General features: G+C 38.7%; 1 protein-coding gene across 1 annotated transcript in view; it reads right to left on the bottom strand.

The window, feature by feature from the left end:
* Nucleotides 1–26571, bottom strand: part of DDX10 (DEAD-box helicase 10) — a 154715-nt gene that overhangs the window by 4969 nt on the left and 123175 nt on the right. Inside the window, exon 17 of the mRNA XM_038163386.1 lies at nt 4971–5104. Within this exon, the coding sequence (XP_038019314.1) occupies nt 4971–5104 (134 nt within the window). The remainder of the gene's footprint in view (nt 1–4970; nt 5105–26571) is intronic.

Below are 26571 nucleotides of genomic sequence, written 5' to 3'. Positions count from 1 at the left end.
ATAATGAATGAATCTGCTAGTAAAATACAGTTCAGAAAAGTTAGGAATAACTTATCCCATAAATATTGGCATTTTGCTAATCAAACATGCTGTGCCCAAAACTTTTTCCATGTAATAAATTTTAATTCACAAGGCCATGGCAGCAATCCTAATGAAGATTAATTACTGCAGTCCCTTCCATAAAGCCCAGTGCAGCTTCTTCCTTACTTGCTGTCAGAATGCTACAACACATAAAAATGGTAATTAAAATATATTGTGCTGTGTTATTTTCTAGATCTGGACAGGCTGGATGAATGGGCCAAGGCCACCTCCAGGAGGTTCAGCAAGGCCAAGGTCGGGTCCTGCACGGAAGTCACAACAACCCCAGTCAGTGCTGCAGGCTGGGGGCAGTGGCTGGGAAGCTGCCTGGTGGAAAAGGGCCTGGAGTGCTGGTCAACAGTGGCTGAACATGATCCAGTGTGTGCCCAGATGGCCAAGAAGGCCCATGGCATCCTGGCCTGGATCAGCCAGGGTGTGGCCAGCAGGAGCAGGGCAGTGACCGTCCCCCTGTACTCAGCACTGCTGAGGCCACACCTGCAATCCTGTGCTCAGTTCTGGGCCCCTCACTGCAAGAGAGACATTGAGGGGCTGGAGCGTGTCCAGAGAAGGGCAACGGAGCTGGGGAAGGGTCTGGAGCACAAGTAGAGGTTTAGATTGGATAAGAGGAAATATTTCTTCACCAAAAGGCTTGCTGTCAAGTCCTGGAACAGGTTGCCCAGGAAAGTGGTTAAGTCACCATTCCTGGAGGTATTTAAAAGACGTGCATATGTGGCACTGAGGGACATGGTTTAGTGGGACTTGGCAGTGCTGGATTAACATATTGATCTTAAAGGTCTTTTTCACCCTAAATGACTCTATGACTCCCTTACTGGCCATTCCACTAATAAAAATCAAAACACCTCTAAAATTGAATATATAAGCCTCTATCAAGAGCAATTCAATATCTCAGCGTCCAGATTTGCAGCAATTCAGAATGACCAAGGCTTTTAAACTGAGACCTTTTATAATGTCTCTCCTATGGTGCTTTTCTGGCCATCACAACATTAAGTTCTGGCTTTCACAAAGTCACAGATGTGACCTGAATAATCCATTTCAAAAGGAGCACCATGATTTTCTCATAAATCATCTCAAAAGACAATGTAATGTCAACCTCATCAAGAATGACCTAAAACTTAGCAGGTCAACATCAGCAACCTGCTGTAAGAAGAAGCTGTAAGAAACTGCAATTTGCTCATAATTTTCATAAATGAAGGAAAGCACACAACAAAGTAGCACTGACTACTAACTTGCACACTTGTCACCTGGTGACTGTCCATAAAGTCACAAACAAAACAGTATCAGAACTAAGATGTTTCCCCTCATGTCCAAGATCTTCTCCATGCTGATCTAGGAGTTAATGTCATCAGTCACACCCACTAAAGATTTAAAGAAGATAATGATGAGGTCAATCGGAACTTTGCTCTTCCTCAACACTTTTATTTAAAGAGGTTGAAGAATTAGAAATACCAAAACCTCAGTCTGAGTGCAAAATGAATATTTAAGAAATCCAGCTGCTTTTCTTTCGCCCTGTTCTATATTCTTAGATTTTTCACCTCATTAACAATTTACATTTGATAGCCTTAAACCAAATATGATGAATGTTGCTAGATATACAAAAATTAATCTCATATTACATGCTTGAAGTCATTAATTACTCTGCTTATAGAGGTATGGCTGGAAGGGAATTTTTATGCAAAGGCAAATTTAACTCATGATTTGTACAGCTCCCCCAGTTTAAAAAAAATTCTGTGGGAGGACAGAGAGAAGATTAACAATGGTTTTGACATCTGAAACCATGGACAGATCTTTTTAAAGAGTCTTGAATGAAGACACCCTAGGTATTATACTTACTATGAATTATCTCTTTTAGAAGTTTTCCCTCCTCCTTAAAGCAAGGAGCAGCTAGTGTAGCCCGACATATTTTTATTTTAATCCAATTCTTTGAGCAAAATCTCCAGATTTTGGAAATATAAAACAGAATGGAGTTGTGTTTTCTAATCTCAAAGCCCAATTTGACTGTCTGCTACTCTCAGCTGATTTGTTTTTGTTAAAATCATTAGGTCAATATTTCCCAGCCCCAAAAGCAACTCATTATAAAATTCCATAGCAATTCTAAGAGAGCTGCATGAGGTATGACTGTTGATTTAACATCCTCAAATTAATTTCCTTCACTGTATCTTGCTCTTTCTCAAAAGTCTTCTACAGGGTGCTCAGAGTACCTCACCAGACATATCCACACGAAGCACCAAAGCTGACTTTGGAGCAGCTGCAAACAGCCTTCCTATTTCTAAAGGTGCCTGAGCAGGATGTGTTGGAAGGCAGCACCCTTGATGACTCTGGTGACAGTGCAGCACATGATGGATAATCCTGTGCTGGCCATGGCCTGCCCAGGGACTATCAGTCATGTTGTTACAGGCTAAATGGATTTGGGCACGGTGTGGGTACAAGTATTGGCATGAAATTGTCCACAACTCCTGCGACTTCACATGGTGCCAACTAAAGCTCTTCTGGGCAATGTCTCAGTATTTTGGTGCAGTAAGACAAGCTGCTGTTTCCAGTAAGCAGTGTTGATGAAACCACATTTCTTCAATGTGTGTAGTGGTCTGTTCTCCAGCTCCAAAGGCAACTTTGATGCTCAGTGTAGGTACGTCAAGAGATACACTAAAGGAAACCTCCCTGTTTTCCTTCAGTGTATGTTCTTTCCTAATCTGCTCCACAGGAATGGAAGATTATCAAGGACCTTGACTTTCTTTGACTCCTTGCTCTCCTGAAGAGCACATGACCTGACTCTAGGGGGGCCAGATTAGCCACTGATCCAACAAAAGTCTGCACTTACTACCACTGCCAAAAATCTGTCCATCTCTGTCAACTTTTATTTTTAAAGCACAGCTAATCTTGAGTCTAGCTGACATTCTGAGGAAAGGATCAATAAAAAACATGATGTACGAATACATACTCCCCTCACACAAAGGAGAGATTTACTGCTGCTCAGAAAAAGCAATGCTTTTCCCCATCCTTGTCAGTTCTATTGGCATTCACTGGTGAACAGGCTCCAAGGGACATGGCCACCAGCCTGTTAACTTAGGGCTATCTAGTCTTTAAATCCATGTCCCACACCTAGTCCTGCATACTGACTCCAAAACACACAGTGACACAAGGGTAAGGACAATCAAGGCCCTAGGATTCCCTCAAGTCAGATGTGAAAAGCAAGAGCTTTATGAACTTAGACGTCTATGCTCCCATTTAGGTGTCAAGATCATCCTTCTCAATCTGTTACATGATACACTATTTGTCAGAAACACACAAGTAGCCTTCTTGTTGCAGTGAACCACACAGGACTTCATGTTGTATCCCTTCATCTTCCCACAGGATATTTGCATCAACTACAGACCCTCATTCCCACCCTTTGCTTTTTTTTGCTACATGAAACAAATTATTCTGCTTCATACAATTATAAACACTGATTTGAATTAATTTTATTATTATGCATTTACTTCTACTCGGAGTCTACTTCACTTGACTCTTGAAGAGTCTGGACAATACTAAATCATAGAACTTATCAATTTTTACCCTGCACAAATTTATTTAATACAGTACAGGTGCAAAGGGATCATGAAATCCTTAAATTACTTCAACATTTTTCCTTCCACCCAGAAAGAACCTGCAATGTGACAGAAGAGAAATACATTTCTGAAACAGGACAGATGCACTGCTGGCCAAGGCTGAGCCCATCAGTGATAGTGGGAGTGCCCCTGGGACAGCACAGTTAAGAAGAAGAAAAAAAACAGCGCAAAAGGGAGAGCGGTGAGAATACGTGAGAAGAACAGCCCTGCAGACCCCCAGGTCAGTGCAGAAGGAGGGGCAGGAGGTGCTCCAGAGGCCAGAGCTGAGATTCCCCCACAGCCCATGGTACAGCCCATGGTGAGGCAGCCATGTGTGCCCCTGCAGCCCATGGAGCCCCAGAATGCTGCGATCCCTTGGGAAGCCCGCACTGCAGCAGGCTCCTGGCAGGATCTGTGGCCCCATGGAGAGAGAAGCCCATGCTGGAGCACGTTCACATTTGCTGGCAGGACTTATGTCCCTATTGGAGGAATCTGTTCCTGAAGGACTTTATGCCATGGAAGGGACCCACACCGGAATAGTTTACAAAGAATTGCAGCCTACAGAAAAGAGCTGAAGAAGTCTCCTGTGGGAGAGACCCACATAGGAGCAGGGAAAGGATCCTCTCCAGAGGAGAAAAGAGTGGCAGAAACAACACGTGAGGAACTGACTGCAACCTCCATTCCCTATCCTTCTGTGCTGCTGAGGATGAGGATGTGGAAGAAATTTTAAGTTCATCCTGGGAAGAAGAGAGATGTGGGGAAAAGGTGTTTTAAGATTTGGGTTTATTTCTCATTACCCTACTGTCATGTGACTGACAATAAATAAATTCATTTTTTCACAAGTCAAGTCTGCTTCACCCATGACAGTAGCTGGTGAGGAATCTCTCCTGGTGTTATCTCAACCCCTGAGGTGTTCACTACATCTTTCTCTTCCCTGCCCAGCTGAGGAGGTCAGTGATAGAGTGGCTTTGGTGGGCACTGGGCATCCAGAGAGGGTAAAACCACCAAAGCAACACATGAAATCTCTAGGATATTAGTTAAGATTTTTGCATGTGAAACAGTCTCACCAAGATCCCTTCAATACGGACTCAAAAATCATTCTTATACAACTTCACAAAAGAAAATAACAGCCTTTAGCTCAGATTTCTGTTTAGTACCCAACACACAAACTTTTGTAAGTCAAATGCTAAATCCCGTGAGAAAGAGGACTGTAAGACGAATTCTTAACATGTAAACAAAACCATTTATAAAAGCCATCATTTTAAAATGAACGTGGAAGATGGTGCATACCTATAGCTGTCTTCACTTTCTGAATCCTGCTCTGCATCAGAGTCTTTGTATTTATCAGGATCTGGGAGAGTGCTTGGATCAAACTCTTCTTCACTTCCACTGTGATCAAGAAAGGCCACTGTTTCCTCTTCAGCCTGCGAGGTGACAAATGGAGAGTTACAAGAAAAGCAAATAAGTCCATGTTACATGTCATAACCCCATTAATAGGGAGGCTGTAACAAAAAACATTGCCCCCGAATGCAGTCAAACACCACCAGGATTATAGCCAGGAAAAGAGAATCATTTCTGTCATCATCAGTACTATCCTCCAAGGCTGTTTGGTAAAGGTTGAAGAAACATTATTAAAAAGGAAGCACAAGGATTTATGTTCAAATTCTACTTTCCAATATTGTAATCTTAAATCTACAAAATCTAGGAGAGATCCGGGCAGCAACTAATCAACAGCCATCTGAGAGCAAGTGTCTAAGTAATATGCAGCTTTACTGTCCCTCAGAAACATACTGGCAAAGAGACACTCACAGGTGGACACATAAATCACTGCTGTTAGGTGAATTTAATGAAATAGTCTGATTTAAAACTCATCTGGGTGTCCTTGCAGTTAAAAACCAAAAAGCTGCTTAAGCTGAATGAACCGCTCTAAGGGAGTTTCAACCATCCTCTGCAAGAGATCCATGTTCTTCAGGCATCTTCCCAGATCCCCTCATCTCTCCTCTCTGGGACTCAGCTTTCCTCTGTCCCCATAGCACATCTCAGATGGGCTGATGGCATTGGCAAGTTCCCCAGGGTGCGGCAGTGCCTCACTAATTCCTTAACGAAGAGAGCACAGAAGATGCTGCTCCACAAAAGTACTGGGTAATATAAAAACCCTGGCTAATTTTGCAGATACAGGTTCTACTCTGCTTAATCCTGAACTGATGGTACCACTTTTGTAAATTTTTGCTTGTAGGCACAAAGCAACCAGATACTCTGTAGGGCACATGCAATTGTATGTCCACACAGAAATGCAGACAGCAAGCTTATAGGCATTTCTGAGCAACGTGAGCCCTAGATCCATGCATATTTATGCTGGAAAGCAAAAACTAATTCCAAGAAATTACAATTAAAGACATTGCTACCTTTTGTTTATACATCTAATCAACATGCACACAGCTGAGTTTCTAAAACAGTACACATTTAAATGATCTTTCATTCTATGAATAACTTCACATCATTATATATTTAAAGTTAATTTTTGTTTTGCTTTTTCACCATTTCAATCATCAAGTTTTTAAAGAACAGTCTTTATGTGCATGTACCTTCCTGCAATAAAAATAAATTTAAAAGTCAAACAGAAACCATACCAATAGTCTCTTTTATTTCTGCATATAAGTGAGTGAAAGGCAATGAGCTGGTGAAGGGTAAGATTAGTCACCACTGCAAGAGTCCATTCTTGCTTGACTAGTGGCACTTCTGCAGTGTACTGAAAGCAAGGAGAAGAAAGGGACAAAAGCCAGACTTGCAATTTGGCAGAGGAAGGCAGAGGAAAAACACACTGAACACACATTTTGTTCTTCACTACTTTAAATACCAGTAAAAGTATATATATAGCTGGGTGTATAAAATGATTAAAAGTATTGTCAGACTCCAGCACTGTAAGCTTCCTAAGGTAACAACCACCAACAGAAAAGCATGTTGATTCTCAGGAACTTCAGGTATCACTCCACATGAAAGTTGGTTTTGGTTTTGCAGGGTTTTGCTTACAAAAAAAATGTCTTCAAGCTCATCTCTTAGTACAGTATTACAGAGCATTACTAACTCCACAGAAAACTATTTTGAAGGTCACCTTTTTGCTAATGAATTTTCTTATTTGAAAATCGTTCTGCATTAAATTATAGCTTATTTTAATTTCTTACAACATCAAATATTTGCTCTTTACTTGTCCTTCCAATTGCACCTATTCTTTTGATATAGCTGGTGCATACCAATCTTATATTGAAAAAGAAAAGAAAAAGAGAAGTAGCATTCAAAGCTCTTGTACGAAACAATGTATTTTAATATGTATGCGTGACACCATGCAACAGAGCTCTGTACTACTAACTAATTTTTTGGCAGTCATCTTTTAAAACTTGGGCTGTTCATTAATATTCTCCATTATGACACATAGACCAAACCCTCACTTTAATTACACATTCATATTAATTTTGTCCAGCAGAAAATATACAGAGAAGTGTTAAACATAATGCTTGCTACAGCAAAAGAAATAATTGGCAAAGATGCCTCTTTCACTCATCAGGAATCATGAGGCTGTATTTCTTATAAGTATCACTGCTTATATATTCATTAAAATATTTCTAAGACCCTGAAAATGTTAAGAACCTGAGCAGGAACATTTATCATCCACAGCTGAACAACAGAAACTCATTATTTTTCCTCTCTCACTTCAAATTTATATCAGCCAGTCAGGAAGAAGAAATCTGTGACTTCACATTACTCACCACAAGAGCTGGAGAAAAGAAGTAAAATCATAGTTCAAAATGACACGCATAAAAGTTCTTCAGACGCAACTAGGATGCAATTTACAGACTCAGGACTAGACTTGTCCTAAGGCAATTGCCATCAAAAGAGATTAGAAGAAGAGATTTTGATGGCCTGTACTTCATGTCTAAGGCTGGCTGCAATGTAACACCCAGTTTGGAGTGTATATTTATTGTGAAGCTCAACTGTGGAAGGAAACTTGCCATGCTTGACATCAAAGACATCAAATCAGGCTGGCCACGAGAACTGAATTTGGTGGCAATCATCTTTTGACTCTGCTCAGGGATGACAAGGTCTCTCTTTGTATCAAACCAGCTCATGTATTTTGTAATTCTAGTTCCAAAGAAACCTGCACAAAGAGTTTAAGTTTGAACATGACACTGAGATGCAATCATTTTTGCATTCACAGAGTCTCCCTCTGAAGAAGAAATTCTTCTTAGGCAAACTCAACATTTCAGAAAAATTCAGCAAAATTCTTGTGCTGTAAGTTTTGGAAACCTTGTTGCCTTCAATATTCCACATTGTACCAACCCAGCAATCACATTTGACCTTACTGCACTCATTTTGAAAACATACACCCTGTGACACAGACAGGACAGGCTCCTCTAGACCTTTTGCCATGTTTATCCACAGAATACTTCCAATTCATTTTCTGTCTTTGTTGCAAGATGTAATGACAACTTCCCCTCCTTCCTAAGGGGGCCTGAATGGCTGATGGAGCTCAGGTAAATGAGTTAGGCAGGCTAAGAGAAACTTAAAATTAAGAAACTGATGTACCTCAGACACCCAAGGGGCTTGAACATTCAAAAAAGCCAGAATGATGTCTCATTTGTACCAGGCAATAGGCACTCAGTTGGCAATTATCTGACTATCATCAGAAGAAAAAAAAAAGGAGAACTGAAAAAAAACACTATGAAGACCTGTAAATAGAAAAATACTGTATTTACCAATATTTCATTTCTGAAATACATATTTATTATAATATTAAATTTATATCTGATTTAAGAATGTTTTTTTCCCTCCAATTAAATTGTCTAGAGTTGCACTTTTGATGTTCAACACTTCAGGCAATTTATCAGTTTCTAGCAACCAGGTTGAGAGGGGAGAAATAATTGCTTAAGCACTATCACTTCTGTTGATAGTACTTTACAAAGCACAGTGGGAAAATATTTCCAATTAGCTGGCAACAAAACTCTTAAGGTTTGTTTAGAATTTGATCACACTTCATTTGAATCCATCACACTTACTCAATACTCTGTCCTTTTTGAGCTATGCCACCCTTCAGTTTTTGCTACTATGGCCTCTCCCAATAAGTGATGCAATTGTATTGCCAAGAAAAGCTAAGTTCTAAACCCTGCTAGGAAGTTACCCAACACAGGTACACAACTTTCAAAAGTTCAGCATATTACGGCTCATATAACGGGATATTTAAAAATAAAGTATCTTGTAAGATCTGACAGCATTCCAAATTTTCTCAATTTTCTTCTTTTTGACAATTATTTTTTAGATGAAAACAGAAGTTGCTTTTCCATCATGTTTATGATGGAAGCCATTAATATACACAGAGAGGTTTAAGCATTTTCTTTAAAATGTCTTCCTGTGGGTTCACCTGATCACCTCACATGTTTGTCTTCTTTTCACAGCCTGTACCCCAACTCAACACACTGTACCCAGCTGATGAATGATTGTTCTGATACTTCAATCATCTACATTGCCCCAGAGGAATACAGCTTTTCTGGCAGTTCAAAAATGAAATACAGCCTTTGATGTTGCTAATGTGTTTGATCCAACAGTTGTTTTGAAGATCAAGACAAAAGCCTTAGCATAAACTGAAAACTCACTGGGAGACAGCAGAGCAAACTACGCACAGTCTGACAAACACAGAGCTGCCCAAGCTGTGTCAAAACTCACAGCTCCCCTCTTCACTATCTAAGGTGCATCCATGTTCCATGGCTCAGGCCAGATAGGCTGGTATCCAAAAGCTGAGGAAACCAAGGTTCCAGGTTAATCAGCCAGACACGATCCTTGCACTAAGACAATCTCACTGATCTTTGGGCTCTGGAATGAGTCGGTCATAGTTCCTGGTTTTTACAACACTTCAGAAAATTTGATTCTTGGCTTTCACTAGAAGGGACAGATAACTCTTAGCTTCATCTTCAATCATTCACCATTCCTCATCATCAGTCACATCAACGTTCAATTTCATGCAGTCATTTTTTATTTCTTTTAAGCCATTGGAGATCTCAAACAATACAGTATGCCTCTTTAGCCAGCAGAATCTTATTTTTACCAGTGCTCTTACATAATGAGAACACTTAATTTTCTTTCTTGGCTTTCCTAAATGCCCCACATTTTATGGTTAGTGCATGGGTAAGCCTGTGTTCCAAACTAGCAGACATTGATGCATGTATTCTGACATTCAAATTCCTGTGTAACTATAGCAAAGCAATTTGTGCTGGAAATGGCTCCTGCCAACAAGCACAGCTCAGAAGCACTGAAAACACGAAACTCATAGAAATTGGTGAGAAGTTCTAAATCTACTCAGAGACCTTTTGTTTTAATATATTTGGATTTAAATTATAATGAATATGTCTCAGAACTAGACCTTACACTTTCCCTTTTCTAATTTGTTCTTCTACTACACATATAGAATACTTATTGTAAAGATAAGTTTCTTCAAGTTGTTATTAGCCACAATTATTAACATCATTTTAGCAATAGGGAAGACAAGTAACAGGATAAAACAACTACACTGTTACCTGAAATGTAATTCATGTTACAGACATGAAAATACAACAGAAAAGAAACTAAGTTGCTATGTAGGTAGCACTAGAAGCAAAATACACACTGAAATACGTTATATTCTGGAAAGTAGCATCGTTAAAAGAAATTACTGAAGTCTGAGAGAATTAAACATGGCAGCATACTTGTCCAAAAGCCTATGGCCGTGTCAAAAAAACACCAAACCAAAACCACCAGCTAAACTCCAACCAGAAAACTACAGTGCAGGACAATGTTTTTGAACTTATATTCTCAACACATAACCCTTGGACTGTCTTTACACTCCTCCTTTCTCTCTGCTTTCAGGTTCACAGCGGTCATGGCTGTCAGCTCAAATACACAAAGTCTCCAAAGTAGTGTCTGTGTTCAAACATTTCAACACATCCGCCTTCTCCAGGGAACCTCGGCATATGTCCAGAGATGGTACCTACCTGAGAGAATCTTCTCTGTATCACTTCCCAGCACTTTTGCACAAGCCTGGGGGAGCTGCAGCCCTGCTGTGACACAGTAGAGTCCCACCACCAGCACTACTCACAGCAGAGGAGTAGGCAGGAACCACTCTTTGCTTAGTGATGGATATTTTTCAAAAAGGAACAGATCAACAGCAGCACTGACATGAAATAATTAGAAGGGAAGCCTTTTAAGTCACGTAATTCTGTAAACTGGTTAGTTCTGCTCTTTTCTTGAAACAACTGATTTGTATTCAGTACACAACAAAGAACTACACTGCCATTAAGTGTTTGTCCAACGACACCATTTTTATGCTTTCACTGTACTGCTGAAGTCACGTACTCTAAACGCTTGTACAAAATACGCATATAAAATAGCATACTTACAGGGAGAAAAATATGAATCAAATTAATTCCAGGCAGTGAATGTTATTTTAACTCGTTCTGGTGGTTTGACATGAATTAAGGAAAAGAAATACAGAAGAGGTGTCGCTGCTCATGGAACTGACTCAATTGCTTGCTGTGAGAACACGACCTGGTGTGCCTTTGTTCCAGACCTATGTAGAAGCTGCAACAGTTTCATATTTGTTCAAATTTCAAAACAAATAACCAGTAAATCTGAAAGCACTGGCTGATGCTGCAGAATTGCAGGGTCATTTATCATTAATTGCTTTTGCTGTTGTTGAATTCACCTTCTTAAGCCATGAATCTCTTTCTACAAAATTTTGCAAAAGACAACTGCTGGCACAAAAAGTGTAAGCACTACATAGAAGCCACAAGAGAACAGATGAATCCAGACTGATGAATGACAAGGAAGTAAGCTGCCTGGGGAAGATTTGAGCAACGGACATGACACGGCAGAGAGACCTGCCCTCTGGTATTTCTACAATCATTTCGGCAAAGGGGAACCTCAATGAGGAAACTGAAAAAGATTCTGAGGTAGACTGGCAGCCATCCACCAGCAGACAGAAAATTATAATATCCCTTGATAACAATTTTATCTACATGAAAAAGTATGACAGGCATGTCATAAAAATGACAAGCATGAAGAACATGAAAGATTTACATGAGGCAACTAATGTAGGCAACTAAGATTTACATTTAGGCCAACTAATTGAAAGAAACAAATTTTGAGGTCTAAAATAATGTAAAGCAACTTCAAAGCAAAAAATTCAACCCAAATTAAGAATAATTGCAGAGTCAGTGTTACTCGAGGAATTGAGGAAAATGTCATAATATATGTGCAGCAGGCTTGGGGAATGCTAGTACAGGGACAACCAACAGGAGAACTTTCAGGAAGGAGAGAACAGATTTGTCATCTGTGGTAAATGAAAAGACAAATGGAGAATTAGGAAGGATTTAGATAAGCACCAGGAAGTGACCATGGCAATGATAAGGCATAGGCTGAAGTGAGATGAAGTGGTCATACATAAAATGACTGTGAAAGAAGGTAGCAAAGAAGCTCCAACTTTTTTCTTGAGTATTGCCTAATCCATGAAATCCATCAGCTAAGATTTTAATTTAGGCAGAAACGTACAACTGGAGTAGAGAAACTGAAATAAGACTCCTGAGTACAGACAAGAATTTGTATTTTTCTCCATGAGTAACAGAAGGGAAAAAAGCAAAAGCCTGTGCAAAACATCATCACAGGAGACTAAATATTGTAAGATTTCAGAAATTACAAAGGAGGAGGTAGTAGAGAAGAGAGACACCAGAACAGAGTGTGGACACATTTGCAAACCCCCTAAAACTGGAGTGGATATGGAAAGGCCAAGTGAATGACCAACAAGTGAGAGATGGCTGATTAATGTTTGTTGAGTAGAACTGAAACATGTGTATGTTGCAAATGAACAGAAGGGCATGAAGAAATGTGGCAGCTCAAAAAGTACAAAAGACCAGTGTGGGAAATGGGAATCAAAGACAAACAGGGAAGAATTGTGAGGCAAAAGTGAGCGGGGTCTAAGAGAGGAAGACTACCAAGAGAAGAGCTGATGGAGGTGACAGGGATGACAAATGGAGCCAAGGGGGAGAGAAGAGTATCTGTTTTAAAAATGGAAGAGAGTAAGAAATGGGGAGAGTAAGAAGGCATGAGAATGGTACAAGAGCTGACTGCATGACTGCAAATGATGTAGAAAAACAGCCAAGAGCAAGAAGTCCCAGGTATAGAAGAATGAAATCAACAGCAACAGAACTAGAGAATGCATGGTGAAGTACACGAAGGCACCTCTTCTCTTTACCAAAGCCATGAATGCTTCCCTGAAGTATTCAGGAGTTTACATGGGCTCAAAAAGTAGGTAGGTAACAGTAATAAAATATATCAAGGCATGGTAAGGAACAGCAGCACTTTGCCAATAACTCTGGAAGTCTCTCAGCTTCAGAATTCTTCAGCCACATAGGGGTAATGATCACAATTTGAAAATCACTCTACATACAGGTATAACTGCAAATTTCCCTTCAATCCAACCAAAATATCTGACAGGGAGAAGGGAAGCAGGTCACCCTCATTTCATGGAAGCCATTATTTTTTCCACCACTGTTCTGTTTTCTATCAGTCTTTTAGGGCTTCTCATACAAATACAACAGCTTATTAAATGAATCTGGTGAAGATGACTATTTCGTTCTCAGCAAAACCAAAGCGTTTGGAACAATGCAGTGAGGGAAAAATTGAAAGCTGAGACAATTTTCCATCAAAAGCCTGTGCCTAATTATACCCTATGCAATGGCTCGCTGAAGAACCTAAACTGTGCTATCTCTCTAACAGTCTCTGGGTTTTGTACTGCTTCCAAAAGTTTTACCCTATTTCCAGTGACTGAGTAACAACTCTTCAATTTAGTAAGAAATACAAGTGGTATACAAATACTCATCTGTAGATACAACTGACACACTACAGACTTCTAACAGAATTTTTGCTGCTCCCCAGAAGTCAACACTTGCAGCAAATCAGTTTCTAACTTGCTGCAAGCATTGAAGGCATCTACACAAATTTTAACCTATGAAATTGCAATTTTCAGCTCATGTAACTTATTACAACCTCGAGCTGTCATGTGCTAGCCTGTTCATTTCAACAGCATCTAAAAAAAATCTTTATACCGCATAAATAATGTACTATATCCATAACAACAGGATCCAGTACACTGTATGATTGATTACCTTGGCATTTAGCTCCTGTGGGGACAGCTTTTGTGAAACACAGCTCTATCTAACTCCCTGAAAATTACCTTTTGGTAAAACTGTCTGAATGATCAAACTTAGGTATGGTTAGACATAATGTCATTAACATTGCACAGGCAGGTACAAACTTTCCCTCTTCATACTGTACTAAAGCAATGCTATTTTACATCTGTTTCTCAAGGAATCAGAGAGGGCAACATCAGTGGGATCAATTTAAAGCAGTGATTTGAATCACTAATTATAAACCCCATGAAAATCAGGACATTTTTAATTCTCATAGTTTGTTTCACATGTAATCACTGCTACTTTTTTTTTAATGCCAGTATTCTGGGGCACAGTTGTTTTACACTGGACTTAATAGAAAATGTGTACCACTATTTTATGCTAATCATTTAAATTCCTAGTTTTTCCTTTTGCATTAGCAATTGGAAGAGCCATCACTTTTTTGCCAGTTGATTATTACTAATTTTTTAATCACTGATAGTGTCAAGCTGACTCCTATTCCATCTGAAATTGAAACTGATTCCAACCAGAATTTTAATTATTTTCTAAAATATGTGTATTATATGCATGTTATTTAAAAGTTACTAATTAAACAGGACCATCTAAAATATAGCACATACATGTAGGCAAAATTAAGTTGATTCAAGCAGATGCTGTATTGTAAGTTTAATATTTATGTCTACATTCTCTGCTGCTAGCAGAATTCACTACTTCTAAGCATTGTATCTTACAAGATTTTGGTAAGGCTAAAAGACTCAAACCTAATTTACATTTACCAGCTGAAAGAGGATGGTTAGAATAAACAAAGATAACCAGTTCCTCTGATCCTAATATGTTTTTCAACTTTTAATGGCACCTTGAGTTTAACTTATCAAATATATCAAATAAATAAAGTATTGCAGAATGAGGAAAGGATACAAGTTGATATGAAAAAGCAGTTAATTTCCCCTGTTACTGACTGTTCTCTAAATCACATCTCTATCTGAAACTTAATTAGCAACTTTATTTCTTGAATAATTTTTTAGATTTTTCTAGCAATTTTTTTCATAGGTCATTCCTTAATATCTTCATTTTAGCCACCATTTTAAAGTTCTCAAAAATAAAAAATGTACTTAACAATTTAAAATATGCATTTCAATAACTATTTTTGCTATTGTTATTGAGTCAATGATTTTTCATCTATCCTGTTATTAATAAATATAAGATTTTTTTCTCCATTTCCCCAAATATTTGCAACATATATAGATAGACTATGTGAAGGAAATGAAAACAAGGATGACTATTAATCTCTCTGATTTGAAAATAGATCACAACATGCTTAGAAAGCTGTCAGAAGAAGTCATTTTAGCCTAACTTTACTGCTCATTCTGAACTCCAGGGCGAACAGCTCAACTGCTCTTCTGATCTTCTGGTGTTACACAATCTGCTTGCAATCACCATTTGCCATCCATCAGTAAGTACTGGGAACAGCAGCCACTGGCTGGAGTGTAGACAGTGCCACATACTGCCCTGCCAGGATGTTCCACCTCTGGCAGAAATCCATGCTTAAACTTCTTGTGCTTAGTATTTCCTGAACTGCAGAGGGGTCAGCCACGGCTTCCCGCAGCCACATCAACTCTTCCCTGAGACCTATCCTCAAGGATCATTTAGAGTCATTGGTCCTTAGTATTTCAATCTTGATGAAAATCTGAAGGGAGCAACCACAACACACCCCACACACAGAAATTATATTCAAATGCTACTTTCTCCACTACCTGTGGTGGATGATTTATATTTGTGTAATCCTTCAATTCTTGACCTAATATGAAAGCCAACACTTTTTTGTCTTAGAAACCTTTTTGCATCTGTTATGTTAAATAAAGACAGTCAAACAAAAGAACCGTGGCTTTTAAACTGATTTCAGAGACATTCCAGTATTTCTCCACTGAGAAATGGTGGGCCCTTAGTGCCTGGTTCTCTTTGCACAGTCACACACCTTTGCAAGGGGAACATTTTATTTTCAAAGTAGGATTTTTGCTTTCTTCAGGACTACAAGTCTTTGCCACAGAGAAGTGTAGGGTTTCAGCATTATGGAGTCACTAAAATTATTTCTGCCTCAGAAGAGTAACCTGATTATAAAATCCAATTATGATTTGATTGCATCCACAAACCTATCCGCTCACGCATGTATCTTAAATGGCTTACGCTTCCTTTTTAAGTTCTTGCAAATTCACAAAATTTTGAGGATAAAATTTAATGATCTATTGAAAATAAATAAATAATTTGCTATACCACATTGTACTTGGCATACAACATTAGCACAGAGAACATTTGCTAGAGGTACTGCTAACTGAATATCCTTGTTACATTATGCATGACTTCCCAAAGCACTGAGTACATAATATCCATCATGAAATTCAGAATATATAACTAAATTTAGAAAGAAGTATATTCAGACCTATGATCAGCATTCTGACATCTCCAGTTAGGAGTTTTAATTAAAACTTGCTTTTGTATTAATTCTATTTTTATTAAATAAGTACAGAATCCTGCTTTATACATTATGTATAAGTAAAAAAATATTTAAAAAGTAATTTGTAGATGCCTTTTCTTAAAGGCATAATTCAAGTCACTGTTGCATAACTCCTCTTCACAGCTGTGATGAAGAGGCACCACTGCTGAAGGTGATCAGTTTCTTTGAGAGCTTCAGCACCTCGCTGGCAATCCATTTTAGCACCCCAAATGCTGCTTCCAGTGACAACAAGCTGATAAATGAGATCAGTGGGTAACAGAGGGCACAGATTATTTGTAAATTTTGAAATATCTGAGACAGGCTGTGCTTCCAACCATTCTTTCTTTGAAAGCACCTAGGACAGAGGAGACCTGTGCTCTTCTGTTGTTTAAATGTTTCTAGCTGCACACTAATTAAAACTAAATCTAAATTAAATCACTCCTATTAAGTGGTCTGTGATTTAAGACTCAAAAAATATGTTTAAAATACAAGGATATTTTACTTTATCTTAAGGAATCTTAAGCCTTAGTCAGACACCATGTGACCTAGTCAGTGGTGTCAGGTTCAAGCTTTTCTGCTAGGAAGTCCACTGTGTCTCACTGAAGAGGCAGCTACAAGAATCAGCTGAAGTAAAATTTAATTTAAAATGTTGCAACACTCCAAGAAATATATTACAGAGCGGGTTTTTTTATGAACACCTCATGTAAGTAAAATAAATTAAAAACTGTTACCAGCATACAACTATTTTAGTGCAGTTACAATTAACAAAGCTGCCATAAGGGCATATGCAAAAACCAGTTTAATTTGTTAAAAAATTATTCAGGACAACATTTGGATGACTGGAGGCCAGAGCAACACCTTCAACTAAATGCATTTGCATCAAGCCACTTGCTTGTCAACTATGTTTTCTCTTTATTTCTATGAAGTGCTACCCTGTAGACTGATGGTTGTGCATTCTTTTCAACTGCAGCTGAATTTAAATAGGCAAGGTCACAACTACAGAAGAAATAAACCATTTCAGAGTGCTAGCGCTTTTAACATCAACAAGAAATCACCTACCAGTACACAAAAATAATAACAGGATTAACCATTTCAGCATTTTTCTTGTCTGATTTTATATTTATATATAATTGGATAAGTGAGAAATTAGAACACCTACTCCAATCATGATTTCAGGTAATTGAGATTAAAATACAGAATATATGATGAAACTGGTTGTATTTTTAGTTAAACTCTGATACCACTGAAACACTGAGTATGACATCCAGAGCAAGAATATTTATAAGCAGTACCATGTCAGAAGTGCCACTGCCATCAACAACATCTTTATCTTTTACTATGTAGAAACAACTCAATTGCTTGAAACAAAATCTAGATAGCATCAAAATTCAACTGACACAGGAATGGAAGGCACAGACAGGCACTCCCTAACAACCCAGCTGCCACATGCTACAACACTTAGCAAAACTTTGCAAGGGAAGCCTCAGATCCTGCACAAGTACCTGAAAACACAACTATGAAATGCCTCAGAAAGATTTTTTCCTAGTTCTCATGAAAGCAAGGAATTTGTAGAGGGACATTTTCAGAGGGTGCTGTTTCTCTAATTACAGAGCAAAACAAAAAGAAATCCTCAATCCTCGTGATTCAGACAGAAAGAAACAGATATATAAAATATCTGGTGACAGGTTGAATCCTGAACCCAAGAGCAAAATGTACCCCTGAGGTATGTCTAAAAGACTTTTAGGTTCTCCTCAGCATTATATTCCAACTTCAGTTTCCAGAGGAAGCAGAAAGTCACAAGCAAAATTTAACACTGGAATGTATCACTATAACATTAATGTGAAAGAGAAACAAATAACTTGCTTTTAACTTTAGCCCTAACTTAATGACCTGATCATGGAAGTCAAACCAATGTATCTCATCCTGATTCCTTTAAATGCACTTTACTCATGCAGTTTTTGACAGCCTCTCTAACCACTTGACCATGGAAATACATGCTATTGTTATGAATCATTTTAATTACTTTTTAAGGCCATTTTCAGCTAATAAATCAGTATCGTTGTTCAGAGACAGCTGTATTAACTACTATTAAGCTACTTGAAAATATTTTTTGTACAAGAACGTATAATACAAGAAGATTTTTATTTGGAAAAAACCCAGCCTGTTACTGTCCAAGTTAATACTTTCTGCTTATTTTGGTAAAATTAAAGTTTATCATCGGATATTTAAAAAAAAGTAAAACTATATTCCAGCTCTCCATTCAAAAATCATTTAAAAAGAACTTCCATAAAGTCAAGGCCTTACCTCCATTAGTGTGTTAGGACAGAATTTTTCATCTTAAATAGCTTTCAAAGCTACAAGACAGGGCAGATGAATAAACTTACAAAATAGATACACAATGGCCAAAATTTTTTTAAATTTCCAGTTGTTCCTCAAGCTACTACAAAGATGATGACTATAAAGAATACTCCTAGGTAATCTATCCCATTGCCTTTTAAAAACCATTCCCAGAAAAGATGACTCATGAAGATGCTTCACAAACAAGACTGCATCAAAATTTCAAGTGGTCTGACTTCCCTGAAGCGTTCCAAAGAATCCTCATCCAAATGAAGAGTTCAGAACAATTCAGGCAAAACAGTAAAATCCTCTATCCTCTCCTTCGTATGTACTACCGAAGATGCCTTTCTGTATCCAGATTTATCCAAAGCCTGGAGATTTCTTCAAGATTGCAGTAGCATTTTCTATACCTTTGCAATCTGACTCTCTAAATGAGAGTACAATCTATTACTGACCTTGAGTACCATGTTTTTTCTGTTTTGCTGGACTGGCGCTGTGATAAGCAAACTTTACTGCCATAATTCAGGGAATAGTGCCATAAAACACTGGCAGTCAATTAATGAAAAGCTAAGATGGCTATACAGTATTCTAACTGGAAAGGATAACACATTTACAAAAACACTTCCTGTTTTCAAGAAGCCACCATAATCCATACCTACATTTTGAATTGTAATCTGTGCACATCTGACAGTTTGTATGCTTCACTGCCAAATACGTGACAAAGCTGTTGAAATTCCGATGCCCTCAGTGTAACAATATGGCCTGGAAAACACCTTTGGAAATACCTCCCAACAGGAAGGTGATGCCACCAACAAGAGATACAGACAGCAGTGGAAACCTGACTTACCCACAGTTACTGGAAGAAAAGCTTGTACCATCTTCACATCACGTATACATTGCAATTTCTTTTTAACTCCATCTTTCTATTGTTTCTCTTTTTAAAAGCCCTTCAGGTAAGAGAGAGGAAGGATTGTCTAACATGCAAGCAACTAGCATGACAAAAGTGGGAAAACTTACTCAAATCCCTGCTCCAGCCCCAAGTCAAAAAAAAAAAAGTCTAAGGAATTCGCTCAATATGTCCCACTGCTCTTGCCTGCACATGTGAACAGAAGTAAATCCTGATTAGAGACTGCTGCGAGGAAAAACACGCTGAAAGATCACAAGGCACTTAGTACTAGTTACAAGGTCAGCAAAATTTAAAGAGTCTAACACAATGGACAACAATTTATTAACTTGTCATGGTAGCACGCAAGGAAAAGCTTTTCAGAATTCAAAGCTAAGTGGCAATTTAAAAACTCAGTCCACAAAGACTTACATAACATTATTTTAAATAACACTTGCATTCACCAGCAATGAGTGTTCTAGAAATACCTTCAGTTAGACTTATGGAAGACTCATTCAGTTTAGAAGCTCCTTACAATAAGAAAGCTTTTCTAAGGGCAGCCTGGAAAATATGACTAGAATTACAGAGGGCATTTCCTGCTCCTTCATTAAGTTAGATGGTTGTTGGTATTACAATACAGAAATAGTTATTCATCCACCTTTGACACAATTTTCCAACAGGCAACTTGTTATCTTTGCTTACAAATACCATACTTAAAGTTCATGTATTTTAATTACAGTAAAGTCACATCTATAGTGGATGGACAAAGAGACTTCTGTGCTGGCATTTTCATCATTTTACAGCAGCCTAAAAGCAAAAACTGACTGAAAATATTTCCACTGAATGATGAGGGTAACAGATGAATAGCTCTAGCAGCTATAGATCTACCGGGTGTTTCAAGCTACCAATCAAGAGCCTGGAAGAGAGCAAAAGGTTCTGGAAAGATGCTGTGTGCTTTCTTTTATAGTGAAACACATCAGGGCAAAAATATCAGGACAAGTAGATCATTCTTTTTAATACTGTTTATGACACTATTTCATTATAGTATTGAGCTTGTGACTCAAATATCTGAAAAATGTTTGAGCTAAAAGTGTCTTTCTGAGGACAGTACTATATTAAGACAACTTCAAACACGCTAAACATCTTACTGCAAAAGGTAATTTCAGATATCAATATGCAGAGGGACAAAGCAAAAGTCCTACTCAACATCACCGCAAAGCAGAATAAACAAGCAAATAAAAAAGCTAAACTTGAAAATTGCAATTTCTCACTGTGTGTTTGAAACTATTCTCTTGTGCATATTCTGGAGATACTATTGAAAACAACTGCAGTTTGCTTTGAAGTCTACATGATATACACTAAGAAAAATTACAGAACTGGTGAAAAATTTATGTACAACACAGATTTTTCACTATGGCCAAATCATCTTTGTCCAACAGCACACATAATTAAAAAATACTCTTCTTTTTGGAATACTTCCAGACTTACTAGGAGATGTTTCTAGAGAAGTTGTGGATTCCCCATGGCTGGAAGTGTTCCCCAAGGCAAGGGTGGATGGGGCTCTGAGCAACCTGGTCTAGTGGAAGGTGCCTCTGCTCATGGCAGTAAAGTTAGAACTAGATGATCTTTAAAGTCCCTTCCAACCCAAACCATTCTTTCATTCCAGGAAACTGGGAAAGCCTAACTGCAACCAGGGAAAGCCTAACTGCCACTACCTACTGAAGAAATAGCTTGCTCTTCCTCCTGGGACCCTGCTGCTCAGGCTGTAGCCAGAAGACACCCAGAATGCATGAAACCAGTAGTCTATGGCAGCATTTCTCACATACAGCGAAAGTAGAGTGTTTATGAGAATTGGTATTTTATCAGTACTATGATTAATATTATAACTTCAGGCTTAAAATGAGACAGGAAACAACAGAATGATCAGAAGGAGTCACTGTACTTAGAGAAGGAACTGAAACTCACTATACAACAACTCAAGCTGGCTAGAAAGCTTACACTGTACTTTAACTTTCTCTGGAAGTTACTACAAGAGAACATCAACAAGGATTAAGTGAATCACTCTCCTAGTTTATACTTGTCAATTAGAAATGCTTCAGCAGATCTATTCAGACCAAAGCTGCTTATCTTCTACCCCAGCCAGGGGCACTCTCTGTGCACCTGTAAAGTCACTTTGATCTACCTCAGAGGGACTTACAGACCTCCTCCAAAACTGACATACCATTTACAGTCTGGAAAAGGCTTCACTAGGTATTATCCATAAGTGAACAATGGGTTACTGAGTCAGCCATTATCTTTGTTCTGGCTATCAAGAAGCAGAACTGAACAAGATTTTTCTGATTCCCCTTGCTAACATAAAAAGCTAAAAACTGGAAGCAGAAAGAGAATCCTTTAACACAGAAATCCATCCTTATATTCATAAACTTCAAGATGGAAAGTCTCTAGAATAATATAGGTCTCAGATGGCCACAAAATGATCCTTACATTAAGTCAATACCTGCTTATGGAGACAGATCAGAGCCTTGGATTATACAGTAATTTATCTATCTAATATTCTTTTAACCACTTTTTAACAGGTGCAATGATATTTATACATATTTTAGGCAGTTTTACAAAGGGATATCTTTCCAGAAGTCTAGAATATTTTGATGCTACTGTGAATGCTCTTAGTGACAGAAAAAAAATCCCCAAGCACTTCTATATATGCAGGCTGCATTAATCTTTTTAATGCTTTTTATGTTCCTACCAAGAAGCCTTCCGTGTCTGACACTCAAATGCAGTTAGCAATTTGTAAAATTACAGAATCTGTAAAAATCTGAAAACAATTTCAACTGAAGACTGGATTTGAAATGCAATGCCTAATGAATTACATAGGGAATTGTCTTTCAAATGCCTTTCAGAACAAACAATACAGGATATTTTCTTTAGCACCTGAAAAACTAATCTCATCAATCTGTAGTAATGAATTAAGTACGTCAACTCATTTTAAGCAGAGCAAATTAACAGAATTCATATTTCAGTTGGTGAATCAGATATCTGAACTAATCTCTTGCTCTCTGTCATTTAGATGTTATCTGAATTTTTTCAGTACCACTGGCATTATTATGAGAACAGAGTCACTAAAAAACAGTTCAAGATGAACTACAGCAGGAACTCACTATGATCCCTCACTGACTATGTAGAAAGTGCCTTAAACCCATAGCAGTCAGAGCAGCCCAGTCTCAGAAGAGCAATGACTGCCTAACTTTTAATGAATAAACATGCAGACAGTGAAGCCAGCATCCTGCAAAGTACGGCTCCAAGCTTACTCCTCACCTGTGTCCACATATCAACTCTGAAAAAGGGAAAACATATACAGGACCTGTCTTTCTGCCATGGTACAGACCAACTCTGCATTCACTGGCAACAGAGGGAACGGGATGGAATTCCATCACACGAAAATTCCTTTTTGTGATGCAATACTATGACATCAAAAGTCCTTTCACGAACTGCATCATACAGTTGAATACTTCTGATAATCTTCTAAGTAAACTACCTTCAAAGTTAATAAATATTAATTTGTCTTCCTGTCTTGAGGCTGAAACAATGATCTGGTCCTTCTGCCACATGATAAATCTGAACAGCTTGGCCATATCAACCAATTTTAAAGACATATCAATTTTTTACAGACTTCAAAACAAATTTTAAATGAATGTTTTTCAGCATGACATCTTTTGCTTTTCTGTGAACTTTGTCTGAGACACAGTCTGACCTAACAAATACAGCAAACCTGAGAGAATTAAGCATAAATATGTTGCTTGTAAGATCAATCAGACCGCTTCCCATCTTCTATTTTTACCTCTTCTAATTTTAGCTCTTTCTTTGCTTTACATCTGTCAGCTGATCCCTGTCTTGGGTTTGCATTACAAGGTTTTGGTAGCAGAGGGAAGCTACTGTGGTGGCTTCTGAGAGAAGCCAGCAGAAGCTCCGCACCCTGTTTGACAGAGCCAATGCCAGCCAGCTGCAAGAAAGATCCACCACTGCACAAAATCAAGCCCATCAGCAATGGTGGCAGTGCCTCTGGGATAACAAGAGTTAAAGGAAGGAAGAAAAACTGCACAGCTGCAGCTGAAGAGGAGTGAGAAAATGTGAGAAAAACAGCCCTGCAGATAGTGAGCACAGAAGGATGGGGAAGAAGTGTCCTGACACCAGAGAAGGGTGCTATTCCATGGTACCAACCATGTGAGTCCACCTGCAGCCCATGGAGCTCCATGGGGGAGCAGAGACCCACCTGTAGCCTGTGGAGAACACCAGGTCACAGCAGATGGATGCCTGAAGGAGGCTGTAAACCCTGTGGGAAGTCCACACTCCAGTAGGCTCCTGGCAGATGTTGCAGGGCTCTTGGAATGTGGTCAAACAACTCAAACAATGCCCTGTTTTGCAAGCTATCAGTGGTGAGCTGGAGGCACCATGAGCTGGGTTTGGTACTGAATTATGCTAAAACCAGTCTGTCTCACCAACCCCAAACTAAAACCCTGACAGCAAGCCAAAGACTTGGCAGGTAAGTCCCTAAGATGACCTGAAGACATATGACCGGCAGTCAATCACTTTACACTCTAACAGTCCAGTCCACTTCTATACGTTGGGTTCTTTTAACATATTCCTTCTTGGAGTGTGTATATGAAGCTCCCTTCTTTGAAATGGGAATGTTCCTTCACAAATACTCCTTGTGGCTGAGTGAAAGAGATCTGCCCACAACTATTGTTATGGTGACTTACATCAATCTCTATTTAATGACTGCTTCCTTTTGCTAGCTTTAATAAAATTGCTTTGACATAGAGCACTATACTGTACTAAATGGTACTAGTACTTTTAGCTTTTTAACTGTGTAGTAAATAATTCTGATGAAAATCTTTTATATAATCATTTGTCATAATAAATAATTCATTTTACATAAATATACCTGATTTGCCATCTTTATCCTGTAGAACAAAGTAACTTACAGCACTGACAGTCTGGGGCTAAGATAAGATCCAGCCTCACCAAGGCTTCTCTCTTCAAAGGAGTTCAGAAAGGAAGGGAGTCCTCTCTGCACCACATGACTCAGTGGGATGGATTGTCTAATAAACTTTGTCTGAAGATCCCATTCTCACCCACGACAACAGGACCTGTGGCCCCACGGAGAGACGAGCCCACACTGGAGCAAGTTTGTTGGCAGGACTTGTGACTCCGTGGGGGATCCACACTGCAGCATTCTTTTTTCTGAAGGACTGCACCCTGTGGAAGGAACCCACTTTGGAGCACTTTGTGAGGAACTGCAGACTGGGGAAGGATTCATGCTGGAGAAGTCCATGGAGGACTGTATCCCCTGGGAGGAAACCCATGCTGGAGCAGGGGAAGAGGGTGAGGAGTCGTTCTGCTAAGGAGGAAGGAGCAGCAGAGTCAATGTCTGATGAACTGACCACAGCCACATTAACAGCCCACTCATCCCGCCTGGGGTAGAGAACACAGAATTGAAGTTAAGCCCAGAAGTTGCGATGGGCAGGGAGAAAGTGTTTAAAGATGTGTTAATTTTCTCATTATCCTACTCTGATTTGGTTGGCTGTGACTTAAATTAATTCATAAACAGAAAGCTTCAGTTTTATTCATAGAGTTATGCTGTACAGGTACCTAGGAAGGATGAATTTCATAAATTCCATGCATTTCTTAAGTTAGTAAATACCTTGAATAGTTATAATGACCCTTAGCACTACTTTTGTAGATACATAGTCTGCTAGAATATAAGGTGATGGGAAATTAAAAATGCTAATAACTTTTGGCATTTTTAACAGCATATGAATTAGCAAAGAAAATGGACCAAGATTGCCATTTATTATGAAACTTAATGATCTTTATGAGCTTTCACCTTAAACAGCCTCTCATGTACATCATGTAAATGTTCACTTACTGTGACTGTAATTAATCAATCACCTTCCCTTGCCTACCCAGAATTTTTCTTGCTGAAAATTTCAAAGCCTTTGCAGATTGTCCAAAAAGAATGAAGAGAGGAGAGTAACATACTTGTATAAACCAGGTCTAATCCTATTACATGCTGCTGACTGCCTTACTGACATATGCTCAACTTATCTTATTATCAGTCATAACAGTTTGCTTTGCAAAGCTGCTTATAAGAAAATTCTACTTATTTGTAAGTATTTTCCTTAAAGTATGAGGAAGGATCAGCTGTCAATCTACCAAAATTCCCACCATGGCAAACTGTAAGAAAGGAAGCAATTCCTTACACATATGCAGCTCCAGCTGTAGGAACGCATCTACATTCTGTGCAAACCTGGGACCTGGACACTGTAAAAATGGTGCCTCCGTAAGAGCACTCCCAGGAGCCCCACCACAGAGAAGACCAGAAGAAAAAGGGCCAGCAGGACACTGCAGGACCCATATGGTGGTGACTTTACTTATCTCTCTCTCTCTTCACCCCACCCCCCCCCCCACCTCCCTGTACCTCACATATACTGTTAAATAAAATCTGTACTCTTGACTTTGGCATATGGTCTCATTTGGACAAGGCATCTTTTAAAACATGAATCCTAGCAACAGCCCAGCAAAATATTACCACTATGTATTCATTTGAAGGAATGTCAGAAAAATATGAGACCTTACATTATGAAGAAAAAAAACCTAACAAAAAAAGCTCCTCAAAACTTTTCTCTGAAATTACTTAGCACATTTCCTAAGGCTTTGCTACTAGATGATGCTGTTATCTTTCTTCCTGTTATTCCCCTTTGCTACTGCTCTTAGTTTCCCCACAGCAGAAAGTAACCAAATAGAAGCAATAGCAACTTGAAGTTAGCTCCTTCAAAAGAAACAGAAAACAGGATAAGGAAACAGCAAGAGATAAGAAATCTGTAAGTCCACAACAAATTTCATGAAAGAGCAGAGGGAAAACCAAAACAAAACAATACAAAAAGGAAACACTAGGCCTTAAAGAAAAGGAAC

The sequence above is a fragment of the Motacilla alba genome, chromosome 1 (genome assembly GCF_015832195.1).
Source record: "Motacilla alba alba isolate MOTALB_02 chromosome 1, Motacilla_alba_V1.0_pri, whole genome shotgun sequence".
NCBI lineage: Eukaryota > Metazoa > Chordata > Aves > Passeriformes > Motacillidae > Motacilla > Motacilla alba.
The sequence above is the reverse complement of the archived record's forward strand: the minus strand, read 5'-3'. Positions and strand labels throughout refer to the sequence as shown.